Source organism: Festucalex cinctus, chromosome 4 (assembly GCF_051991245.1).
Source record: "Festucalex cinctus isolate MCC-2025b chromosome 4, RoL_Fcin_1.0, whole genome shotgun sequence".
Taxonomy (NCBI): domain Eukaryota; kingdom Metazoa; phylum Chordata; class Actinopteri; order Syngnathiformes; family Syngnathidae; genus Festucalex; species Festucalex cinctus.
Window position 1 is genome coordinate 11410759 of NC_135414.1, and position 12415 is coordinate 11423173.

Consider the following 12415-nt stretch of genomic DNA (forward strand, 5'->3'; position numbering starts at 1 on the left):
TTTGTGTCATGGTGGGCAAAGGTAAATCAATTACAACTTCCTACGAGTCCTATTTGAGTTTGTTTTAACTCGTCACAATGTGTGGGCACTGGGCAAGGATAAATAAATCACAATTTCCTAGGAGTTCTTTTTCAGTTCATTTTGGCTTATAACAATGTGTAACAAATAGGGGTGTGAATTGCCTAGAACCTGACGATTCGATTCATATCACGATTCATAGGTCACGATTCGATTCGATACCGATTAATCCCGATACGAATTTATAAGTCGATTGTTGATTTATTTATTTTTTACTCAAATTTAGAAAATACTAATCAAACTTGTACATGTACACTGTAAGATTTGTATGAAAATGTATTATTTATTCATGTGAAACTTCAGTCTTATAACTTTGAGCCACTGTATTAAACAAACAGGTTGTAATCTTTCAATCTTAATATTTCATATTGTAATATTTTATCTTTGAACAGCATTGAAATAAAACATTACGGCTTAAGGTTCAATTAATAACATTCTTCCATAATTAAGGTGTGAAGCCTAACCCTAAGTAAGACATTTTGTTGAATAATTTTCTATCAAAAATGGATGTTTAAAAATTGATTCAACCACCTATTGAATCGATTCGAGAATTGCCGAATCGATTTTTTTTAACACCCCTAGTAACAACATGTAGAGTACTGACAAAGCAATATCATCAATATCAATATACAACATCATCAGATAAATATTGAACATTAAAGTCCGCATAGGTCATAATTTAATGGTGAATGGTCCTACTGATCATGACATGAACACGCAACAGGAAATACCTCATTTATTTAAGGTCTGTCATCGTTATAATCCAATTTTTTCAATTCTTGGTTTATTAAAACAAAGTAACGTTGGTCAGCAATTCAAATGGATGGATGGATTTAAGGCCATTTAAAACAGTGGCTTAGTTGCATGAGATGAGTTATTTTAGAACGGTTCCTAAAGACAACACCCACAGAAACCGTAGTTATGATAAGATGATGATGATGATGCGATGATCATGACGACACATGTCAACGTGAAAAAAGCATTTTTATGCCTGGTGACAAGCTGTTTTCTAGAGATAGACCAATATGTTTTGTTTTTTTTCCAGAGCTTATACCGATCATATAGTAGTCAATAGGGGTGTGAATTGCCTAGTACCTGACGATTCGATTCGTATCACGATTCACAGGTCACGATTCGATTCGATACCGATTAATCCCGATACGAATGGTCACGATTCGATACCGATTAATCCCGATACGAATTTATAAGTCGATTGTTGCGATTTTTTTCCATTAAAATTTAGAAAATACTATCAGTAAATTTGTACATGTACACTGTAAGATTTGTATGAATATATTTATCTAAAACTTGAGGCTTATAACCGTGAGCCACTGTACACAAACAGTTTGCAATCTGTTTCACATTTGAACAGCATTAAAATAAAAAATATTAAGGCTTAATGTGCCGTTCATATAACATTCTTCCATGCTCAAGGTGTGAATCCTAAAAAAAATAAAAAAATAAAAAAATAAACTAAAAAAAAAAATCGATTCTGCCGATTATTGAATCGATTCGAGAATCGCGCGATGTAGTATCGCGATATATCGCCGAATCGATTTTTTTTAACACCCCTAGTAGTCAATGAGGCCAATAGCCGATATTTGGACCCAATATTAATTTTTACTAAAAAGGGAGAATATTGGCATCTAAACTTAAAAAAATAACATAAAATAAAATAAAATAAAATTTAAAATGAAGCATAACCTTTTTTTTTTTTTTCCCAATTTTTAAGACTAAAATATTGGAGTTGTTTTGAAAATCCTGGACCAACTGATCTGCTCTTACCTTGTGCTCCAGCAGGACACAAGAGAGCACCTGCAGACAGGCATCCACACCCAGTAATTCCAAAGGTAAGTGCAACGGAAAATCAACCATGGAGAAGCGGGAGTTGTCAGGCAGCGCGAAGGTGAGGGGTAGTTTCATTTCATGAGGCAGTACTTCCACATCCACACGCCTCTGGTTTGCCACTGGAACAGGTGAACGTTGCAACCGGTATATCCAGGATTCAATGTCCCGAAGGTCAGCCAACAGCTGGCTTCCCTTCTCTTCCACTGAGAGTGCTCCAGTGAACACCCGCCACATGGTGTCTCTGTGGGGGGCATAATAGTATTTTTGAGAAATAAGAGTATGTCAACCAAGCAGATTGAAGCACATGGCCCAAGGAGATGATGCCGTTTTGATGCACAATTATGGCCACACGAACATCACCACACTCAAGAACCATATCTGTGTTTTAGTTACAGTCAGTAGAGTATTGCAACAGTGACAATTTCCTATCCTGTGCTTAGCTTTGTATGCTTTTACATGAGTATAACTGATAGAGAAGCTTCAACAAAAAGTAAAGATGATTTTACGGATACAATTTTGTCTCCATTCTCATGTGTGTGTGTGTGTGTGTGTGGGGGGGGGGGGGGGGGGGTGCGTGTGTGCATGCATGCATGCGTACAGCAGCTATTTAGCACTAAGCACGTCATTAAGCACATCCAGCATGTTATTGTGTCTGTGGCAGAGATAGAAAAATCCTTAGCGTCACCAAAGGCAACCAGAAACCCCAATCTATTAATGGCATCACTGCAAAAATGCTTGCAGCCACAATATGATGACTCTTCTCCTTCTCTGTCATTGCCTGACATTTCATCCAACCATCAGCTATCCTCGAGGTTGTGTTGCTTTCTGAGGCCGTCACACTAATGCATCAGTGTTAATACAGAACTGGCAAGTTGTGTTGCACAGTTACAGCACATTTGCAATCGGAAGATTTGGTGGTTTTACCACTAATGATGACTGTAGACTAGAGTAAAACATATTGGAAAGGAAACAGTCACACACGATAATAAATACTTTGTCACTCAAAAATTGCTATCACTTGTAAGCTAAATAAGAGTACCACAAATACAGTAGTGTTTTCTGCATGACAATTCCAGCAATAAAGTCATAGTCGTTTATGACATATTAAGTAAAAAACAGACAAAAATTAAACACATCATTAGATTTGCATACAAAGTCTGCCTTTCAAAAAACAATACTGAAAATCCAATTTTTAATACTACAGTTAGATAAACCTGTATGTCCTGATAAAACAGATTTCAAAAATTTCTTTCATTTGTATATTTAGGGTGTGGATGTTTGCACTTGCACTGAAATAATCACTAGCTAAAGTGATTGCAACACACTGTGTTGATGTTGAAGGAGCACAAAAGAAGATGACAACAAATTTGGTTCCGATATGGGCATGGAAGGCATTCTTCTAACAATGAATATATTTTCGCAAAACAAATTGAGAAACTTGAAATCCTCAAAGCTTAGAAATCGGGATGCCACAAATGATTATTTTGCTATTCAACTAGTCACCAATAGTAGTCACAATTAGTTAACTAATTGGTTCATATATAAATGGCAGCATGTCATCTTTGCAAGCAACTGCTCTTATACCACCATTATAGGCTTACAGCTTGAATTATTTAATGTATTAAATTTAAAAGTAAAGGCAAAATAGATTTTGTTAAACTTTGCAGTGTGTACCAACATTCCTGTATCCTGACATGTTTATAAATGAAAATGAAACTTAAACTGACGTCAAGACTGTGGTCTTAACATTTTTGGCTGTTAAGTGAATTTAAAATGGAGGCAAAAACAATACACTATTGCATACAGTAGTTGCAGTATGAATAATATGAAGCTATAAATACGAAAACTAAATACTTTTACACGTAATTTGGCTCTTCTCAGGCTTTGTGAAGCTCACGAAATTCCCGATAGCCCCTGGGCATCAGTCACAACGTGCTTCCTTTTAGATACTCGATATTCACTGCCACGCCGCCATGAAAGGTAGGTGTGTATCATGTGAAGTATTTTTAGTGAAATGTGCCCTAACCTATGATTCTGTTGCTAATACCAGTCAGCCATGACACTGCAGTACACTAGATGCCAGCTTCTGCAGGCATCATGGATGACCCGGATTACCACTACTGTGCATGTGCTTCACAGACACCCAGACGCCCAGCAGGAGCAGCGTGAAACAAAGCCGTTTAATAAACGAACACTGTTAAATTAATTGTGGGTGGTTTTGATTGTCAACGTAGTCGTCACTAGTCAACAGAGATGGGAAGTAACGAAGTACAAATACTTTACTTGAGTAGTTTTTTTAGACTACACTTTTTACTTGTATCCGTTACATTTTAACATGAGTATCTGTACTTTTTACTTGATACATTTTCAAGATAAGGTCGTTCCTTTTGTTTTTAAATGCATGAAAATGATTAAAATATTTGACCTGGAAGAAAAATCAACCGTCAATGTTTCCTGGCTCCGCCAATCATATGAAGTATTTCACATGGTCCCATACATACCAGCCTGTGATGACGTGCAAATGGCTAGATTAGAAAAACCCGTAAATATAAGGGCAATTTTTGCTCCATTTGCTAATAATATCTTTTAAATTGATGTAGGTGGAAACATCCAGTGAAAATACGTTTAAATTCGACTAGTGAAGTACATATCAGAGCCTGTACTTTATTTTACTTGAGTAATTATTTGAGTGAGTATTTACCAGATATTCTTTACACAAGTAACTGTACTTTTACTCAAGTAGAGAATTTCAGTCCTTTCTCCTTCTCTGCTAGTCAACTAATTTTGGTACCCCTATTTAGAATCCAGAATCACAGGAGGGAATCAAACATTTCTCACCTTTGAAAAGTATGGGGCATACCAGGACGCTGTGTTAGCCTTTGACTGCAGCAGTCTACCATCCTCTTAAGAATATATAAGCATTCCCTGAAGGTGGAGAAGAAAGGGTAGTGGCTGAGTATACACAACGAGGTCAGTGTACTGTTGCGATTCCTGGCAGCCATCTTTGCGGCATTTCGCTTGAGCTGCGCAGCCTTCCCAGCGTTTTGCTCAGTAGTTGGTGGTTCAATCCCCTCTGCAGTAGATTGAGGATCTGACTCAGCTTTGTGAGATGGTGATAACCCAGAAGACTGGCCTCCAGTGCTCCCGTCAGACCCCTCACTTGTGGTGTCCCCTCCTTGTGTTGCGGTTTCTGTGTGGCCACTTTTGTCCGTACGGGTACGGTGATGCCCGCGCTGAAAAGATCGGTAGAAGTTGACACAGATTCCGTAGCGGGTAATTCCTGAGTCCTTGTCAGTCAGTGTAAAGACAAACGAAGAGTCGTCACGAAGGCTAACCCTACGCTGACGTATGCTAAGGCAGCCTTCCGGTTGGCAAAAGAAGACCACGTCTGGTGGGAGTGGAAAGTCATGGTGGTCCTCCAGTGGATATCGGCGGAGAAGCTGAGGGGTCTGGGCCACGCTGTCGCTACTTGGTTGTCTAGAGGGGACATGGATAAAGAAAAGATTTGTATGGTATCATAATATTTGCGTAACATCAGGGTTTTTCCTGTGCACAAAATTCAGAGGCGGCCACTTCCACCTGGATGAAAGATTCTGGAAAAATTGAGCTTTTTATGTGGGGGTGAAAAAAAAAACATTTTTGGGGAACACATTTGTGTTATTCTGCCGAGTGAAAATCTGATCAGAAAAGCACATTCAAATAAAACAGTAATACTGCATTATTTCTCAACATATTTCTGAGAAAATGTATTCGCAATGCTGAATTTTATTTTGAACATATTTCTTATGAAGATGCTCATTGAAATATATCAAAATAGCATAAAAAGATATTTTTTTGTTAAGTTTTTTTTTTTAAGATAGACTCAATTTTTATTATTATTATTATTTTTTAAATTGTGCTAAGGTACTCAAATATTTGACAAATGAACACATAATGTAATTTGAAAAATATAGAAAATCTGAAAAAGTCAGCATTGTTTGCCATGGTAACAGGGAATTTGTAATAGAATTACAAGATTTTACTAGTAATGCAGTAACAGGAACAACTGGCTGGATTTGGCTGTAATCTGCAAATTGTGTGCAACTATTAAGTTTGGGGCTACACAGTTAATTCTACTTGATACTATATTTACTTTACTATAAAGCTGATCTTCCGTAGCCTTGACAAAAATATTCATTATAAACGGTAAAGAATTGTTATTTGCATTAAGGAAAGTATCGTGCAAAAGATTTGACTAGTAAGACTATTTTAGCTGTTATGGGGCATTAAAGAGGCGTTTGAAGTGCAGATAAGATTTTTTTTTTTTTTTTTTTAAAGTAAGATGGTGGCTCCTTGTCACATTGATAAATGCTAATCTAACTTATGTCAACTTTTCAATTACAGTTTTTTTTTCTGCAGTACTAACGCATCTAAATGGTGTGTAACAAAAAACTAATTTGAGCAATTTTATTTTATTCCAGGGCAAAATGCTATAGTATTTGAATTGCAGTCCATGTTTTCTTGAGACCAAGTTATCAACAACAGACAAACAAAATCCTCACCTTGCTCCAACGACCACCAAGTAGTCAAGGAGTCGCGGGCATGATTTCTTTTTCTCCATATTGGATCGACCACGTCTTTTATTTCACGTCATCCGTGATGAATGGTCACTTGTTCGTTAGTCGTGGATTTCAATCCAAGTTGGGAAATTTCATTATGAGACACAGTGTTGTTAGAATCATTTTGAAGGTTCTGGGACTCCTTAATCGGACCTGTAAAATAAAACGGGTAAAATTATAAGGGCTATTTTGGCTTTCTTTGGCCACAACACTATACAAAAAATACATATATGGTAAGAGTATTTACTAATTGTGAAATTAACAGATCACATCCTAAACCGAAAAAGAGAGCGAATTTGATACAGTAGATTAGAGGTTAGACATTTTCAGTGCGTATTTTAGTAAATATGCTCTGGATTTTGCTGCCAATCCGCACCACTAAAATATTGTAGCATCTGTCCTTCAGCCTACTGTTGTTGACATTTTGAATATGTTTTCAGTTTCAACCATATTAGCACGTGTTTTGCGGGATTTTCTGAGATTAAGTAATTATGTGAGCTACTGAGAGGCCTTTGTGGAGTTTGCACTCCTTTAAGTCTACACTACAAACGCTTACCTGACAATGCATTACCTAGACACAGCAGCAAGTAAATTGCAAAATTATTTTTAATTTTTCTATTGTGTTGTAATGGCCAACAAGTTTATCTTTGTTAACTTTCTTCTAGAACAGACATTATGGTTGTTAAACACTTACAATGAGGCAGCTGTACAAACAAAACTCGTCTCCATGGCTATCAGCAACCAATTACAGAACTCATTGCTAAACTACACACACAAAAAAGGACAACTGAGCTCACAAAGTAGGCCAATGTACAGTACTACAAATAGCACGCAGCAAAATCAACATTGATTTTCAAAAAGACGCCCAAGCTGTCCTAGATTTTGGAAAACTATGCCCATGAATAGTTGTTTTTAGCATGTACAGTAATGTACATACAGCAAAGCCAACCAGCTTCTCCCATTCACCAGATAAGTACCCAATTAAAACAAATACAGATTTTAAAAATAACACACTGTTTATTACTAGTAAGACCACATCAGGGAATACAAGGCACAGAAAACACAAGTGATAGGTGGGCATACAAAAATGGGCGCATACAGCTCGCTCACCCATTCCAATGAATTATGATATAAAGTGGGCATGTCAGTCTCTGATTTACGGGTGCTGGAGCTGATAAACAGGAGGATGTGTCAACCAATCTCAGGAATTTTGAAGTCCCACTGCCGGCAAATGTAAAAATAGATAATAGTTGTTGGAGATGGAGAGTCTGCTTGCTGGCTACTCTCAAGATACCCTTGAGTAAAGCATCGTCACACACCACCCCAACTGAAATGGTAAAACATTATTTGGCCTGATAATACTGTACGCAAAGCTATAGTTTCATAAATAGTCTTATTGGGTGTATTATACGTAGGAATGGCGGAGTAGTAGTACTCAGTGTGTTGCCAATCCCAGGCATTATTTCAAGGTATGATTGATATTCACGCCATCAGCCGCCCTTTTTTGGCCATTTTATAATCAGCAACTAGAAATTAGAATACAGAATGTTTCAAAAGCTATTGAGTAGGTCTTAATAAAGGTTTTATGAAGGTGACAGTTGGTGGTACCGAATAATTCTCTTATTTCCTCAGGGAAAAAAGTCCAGAATAATTATCCAGGCAAATCAAAGCTTTGTTTATTTCTCTTTATTAAAGTACAGTTATGTCACCCAATATGCACTTTATGAAAGACAAAAACTTCCAATAGCACTGAAGACAATTTGGTCTTGAAATTGATAATCTAAAAATAACCGGTCAGTCATGATGACATGCCTGAATCGCGTCTCTTAATGCTGAATATGGCACTTCACTTACAGTATTTGAACGCAAGACACAATACACGTATGTATTAGTATTATGTCGAATGAAATAAACTGAGACTGCGGTAAAAACACCTAGGGGGCAGTTGTGACATTCTAATAATATGCTAGTTGAAATAATGGATGCAGCTTTTACGGGTGTCCTCAATCATAATATTAAAAGAGCAATGACAACATATCTGACAGGTCACGACTTGTGTTCGCCTCTCTCACCCCCACTGCTAGCTTGGTGGTTTCCGACGTCGCCACTGGATTAGCTAGTTAGCTGCTACTAGTAGCCTTATAGTTGACTCTCTGCAATACTTGTGTAAAACGTACAACAAGGGCAATGTCGTGAAAACACTACAATAACGCAAACGTTGGCGACACGAAGCGCAGGAGTCCATCATTGACAAGTCACATCCTTACCTGCTTATATTAGCCGGCTAGCTGCTAACGGCGGTTGCGACGCCAACTGCTGGTGACAGACGGCCTGCGTAGTAGGTGCCCTCCTCCGGCAAGCAAATAGGAGCAGTGTCTCAATCGTCCTCTGCCTCTTTCAATGCATTTAAATACATAAGGAACAGACGTCGTTTGAAGCGCTCGGCTTCGTCGAGCGATACAGAGGCGGCATCGTTAAATGGATGCAAAGTGCGCGACTGCGCGTTCACACCCCCCTATTCACTGGTCAGCTTCAACCCGCCTTCACAACATCCTCCTCTTCATCCTCATCTGAGTCGCGAGTTCCGCAATCCGCATATTGCGAGGTTGAGTCCTTGAACGGAAGCTACAGCAAGCCTCAAGGAACCAGGAGCTCAGCCCCATTCAAGCGATATGATTTGAGATTCAATTTCGAAAAAAATATAAATACGCGTAATAAAATGTGTGCGTACATATGTATATTTAACTCATTCACTGCCTTTGACAAGTATACTTGTCAATTGTATTTTTTAGAGCGGTGTTAAATGGGGGCGAATCTGAGCATGCTCCACTGTAAATATCAAACTTGGAAACAACTTTACTGATGCCCAACCACCGGTAGATGACATCATTGCCCCATTTTATACGAAATAAACACAGTTTCAGAGTCCATGGGAGAAATGGCTGTATTTTGGCAAACCTACATTTTTCTACTGTCAATTATAAAAGAACGGGACGGGACAAAAAGTAGGGAGTCTATTCTGTTATTTGGTAGATTCGGTTTATATATAATTATTGAATGTAATATCACGTGAGTATTGGAAATGTAAAAATTTTCTATAATGACTGGCAGTGAATGAGTTTAATCTCGTTTTACAATTAATTTTTATACAGATTGTTATACATTATATATATATATATATATATATATATATATATATAATGGTTACCAGTAAAAAAAATAAATAGTCTTGATTAATTTTAGGGGGAAATGCTAAATTATTGCAGCTTGTTTAACTTTTTTTTTTTTTGCATTATTCCAATTTACGAATTATTTGTTGAGCTATATAATAATAAAACAATTTACAAGATATTACCAGTATTTCAGTTAGTTGTTTTTTTTTCTTACAATCGTTCAATTAACTAATATGAAATCAAGTTAAAAAAAATAATCTTGATTAATTTTAGGCGGAAATGCTAAATTATTGCAGCTTGGTTTTTTTGCATTATTCCAATTTACGAATTATTTGTTGAGCTAAGATATACACTTAATAGCCAATTTCAGGTGTGTATGTGTGGTGGGCAATAGTGTAGTGGTCCCTGGTGGGGTGGGTATATACTCTCAATTTTCACAAGTAAAATAAATAATGATGATGAAAATTAATAGTCCATAAAAACATCGTTTTTAAGAAACGGTGGCATGTAAGAATTCAAAATGATTCATTTGTACTTGCTCGCAATAATAAAATTATCATGACTAGTTATTAATATACAGCAAAATATTTTCCTACACCATAAAACTGTCTTTCATGCTCACTTGCATTGGGCCTACCATCGATCCTTCAACTGTCTCTTGTTAAAATTGGCAATAACCTCAGCATTTTCAAGTCTTTTTTATGGGGGTTTGGTCCACTTCAGTGTACGTAGTGGACACAATATGTATTTGTATGAGATAAAACAATTTAGAGGTGTACAGCACTTTGAAAGGTTTCATAATAATATAAGACAATACTGTACTTCATTCATTTGAAATGTATACTATACCAAAAAACAATGTGATTCCAGTTCCAGATTCTTACTACACATTTAATTTACTTTACATACAAAACAGACAATTCTCAGATTTTACATGTAATAAAATATAAATGTATATACGTAGGGTGTGCAAAAGTAGGTATAAAGTTGTACGTAATATACGACTGATGTATTTTTTTTCTGTTGATTTTTGCTTTACATATGCAAAATTAAGTATTGTTTTATTTTTTTATAGCTGCATTACCTACTTTTGCACCCCTCTGCATGTATATATGTATGTTTATTATATATATATATATATATATATACATATATATCTTTACAACCACATCTTTTGAAGACAGAAGAACCATTTCAAGATTAGAGATGACATTTTTAACAACACAATTTGCTACACAGTCAGTACTTTAGCCAAACAGACGTACATCAGGAATTTAGCTATTATCCACTGTCTTAAATCAAACATTTGCTTATTTAATACAAGAATTGGTTTTACATATCAATTAAATGTCAAATACATCCTAGGAGGTTAAATGAACAGTGAATACTTTTTCTTTCAAGTGTTGTGTTAAGAAGTACTGCTGTTTTCTTTTGATGTGTTCAGATTTATAGCACAAACATTTCCCCCCCTTCAGTAATGGACAGATTTAAGACTATCATAGCCAGCATGTTAAGTGTATTACTGTAAATGGTACATTTGACTAAGCCACCTAAATTAGCAGCTAATTACAATGCCCGTTTGCCTGTGAACCTGAATGAAACATAGCCATCAGTTTTGTTTTTTTAATTTATTATATTTGAAACATTATGCTTTTCCCACGTCTGCTAAGCACACGTCTGCTATGGGAAAAAAGCTATAAACACATTTTAACCATCTGGGAGATCATTAAAACACAAACAAAAAAAACAAAAAAAAAGTCATTCAAAAATAATGTTAATTGGCTTAATCACCAAGCCAAAGCAGGCCTGCCTGTTATAATTGAGAAATACAGTGCCTCATTTACTGCAAGTGTTGCAATACATTGTGTGCTTATGTGAAAAATTAACATCTTTCTTTTTTTTTTTTTCCTTCAACATTTCCATCTATACAGATGTTCTATCAATTAGAAATCACCAGGAATTGTAGGTGAGTATTGCTAACGTTGGGTCAAAACCTCATAGGTCACAATTTGGTAAATTGAACAGCAGTTACAGTAATGCAGAGATTAAGAAGACAGTTATGAGACTGTCACTTGTGAGATGATCTTTCGCTCAGTTTCCTGAAGCAAGTGAAACCCTTAGATAATATCAAAATGAACAAATGTTTAAATCTATATGCTGTTATTTATTTTAATTCCAATTATTTACAGTGCATAGGATTAACAAAATGCACGCAAGTCGGTATGTCTTCATTATTAACCATTCTAAACTAACTAAATTCCGGTTGTTGGCCTCTGCTATCATTTCACGCAGTTAATAAAGATCTTGGTGTTGACAATGTGTTAGTATCCACCTTATTCTCAAGTATGTGGAATAAATTTTCAAAACAAGCCAAACCATCCGCATATCTCATATTTGATGTGTGAAGTGATAATTTAACTTTATTTTACATATATATGCCTTATATTTTTACATTTATAAGCATGTTCACATAAAATTAATTTTAGGCAGTAGTACCACCCATCCAACATATGCGAGATATTTTTCCACACCCTTGTTCCCTTAGTCGACGCCTCCTACTGTATAGATTGCTATCATTAAGGGTTAGTATTTATTTGTACAATCTTGTGGATACTTGTGCACTCCACACATGTCTTATGAAAATAAATAATTTGTGTGCATCTGTCTTGATAAAAACGATCCCTTTGGGCACTCAAGTGATCTTTGAAAAAAAAAAAA

General features: G+C 36.2%; 1 protein-coding gene across 40 annotated transcripts in view; it reads right to left on the bottom strand.

Annotated features, from left to right (window-relative positions):
• The window catches only part of madd (MAP-kinase activating death domain), a 37687-nt gene extending 28560 nt beyond the window's left edge, over positions 1-9127 (bottom strand). For 18 of the 40 annotated variants that reach the window (XM_077518872.1, XM_077518859.1, XM_077518861.1 and 15 more), the window contains exons 1-4: positions 8792-9126; positions 6468-6677; positions 4765-5403; positions 1864-2167 (exon numbers count right to left, since the gene is read on the bottom strand). In XM_077518872.1, coding sequence (XP_077374998.1) covers positions 1864-2167; positions 4765-5403; positions 6468-6526 — 1002 coding nt within the window. In that variant the 5' untranslated portion in view covers positions 6527-6677; positions 8792-9126. Of the gene's footprint in view, positions 1-1863; positions 2168-4764; positions 5404-6467; positions 6678-8791 lie in introns of all 40 variants that reach the window. The other 22 variants (XM_077518868.1, XM_077518870.1, XM_077518860.1 and 19 more) reach the window with 2 other exon arrangements.
• Positions 9128-12415: the final 3288 nt, after the last annotated feature.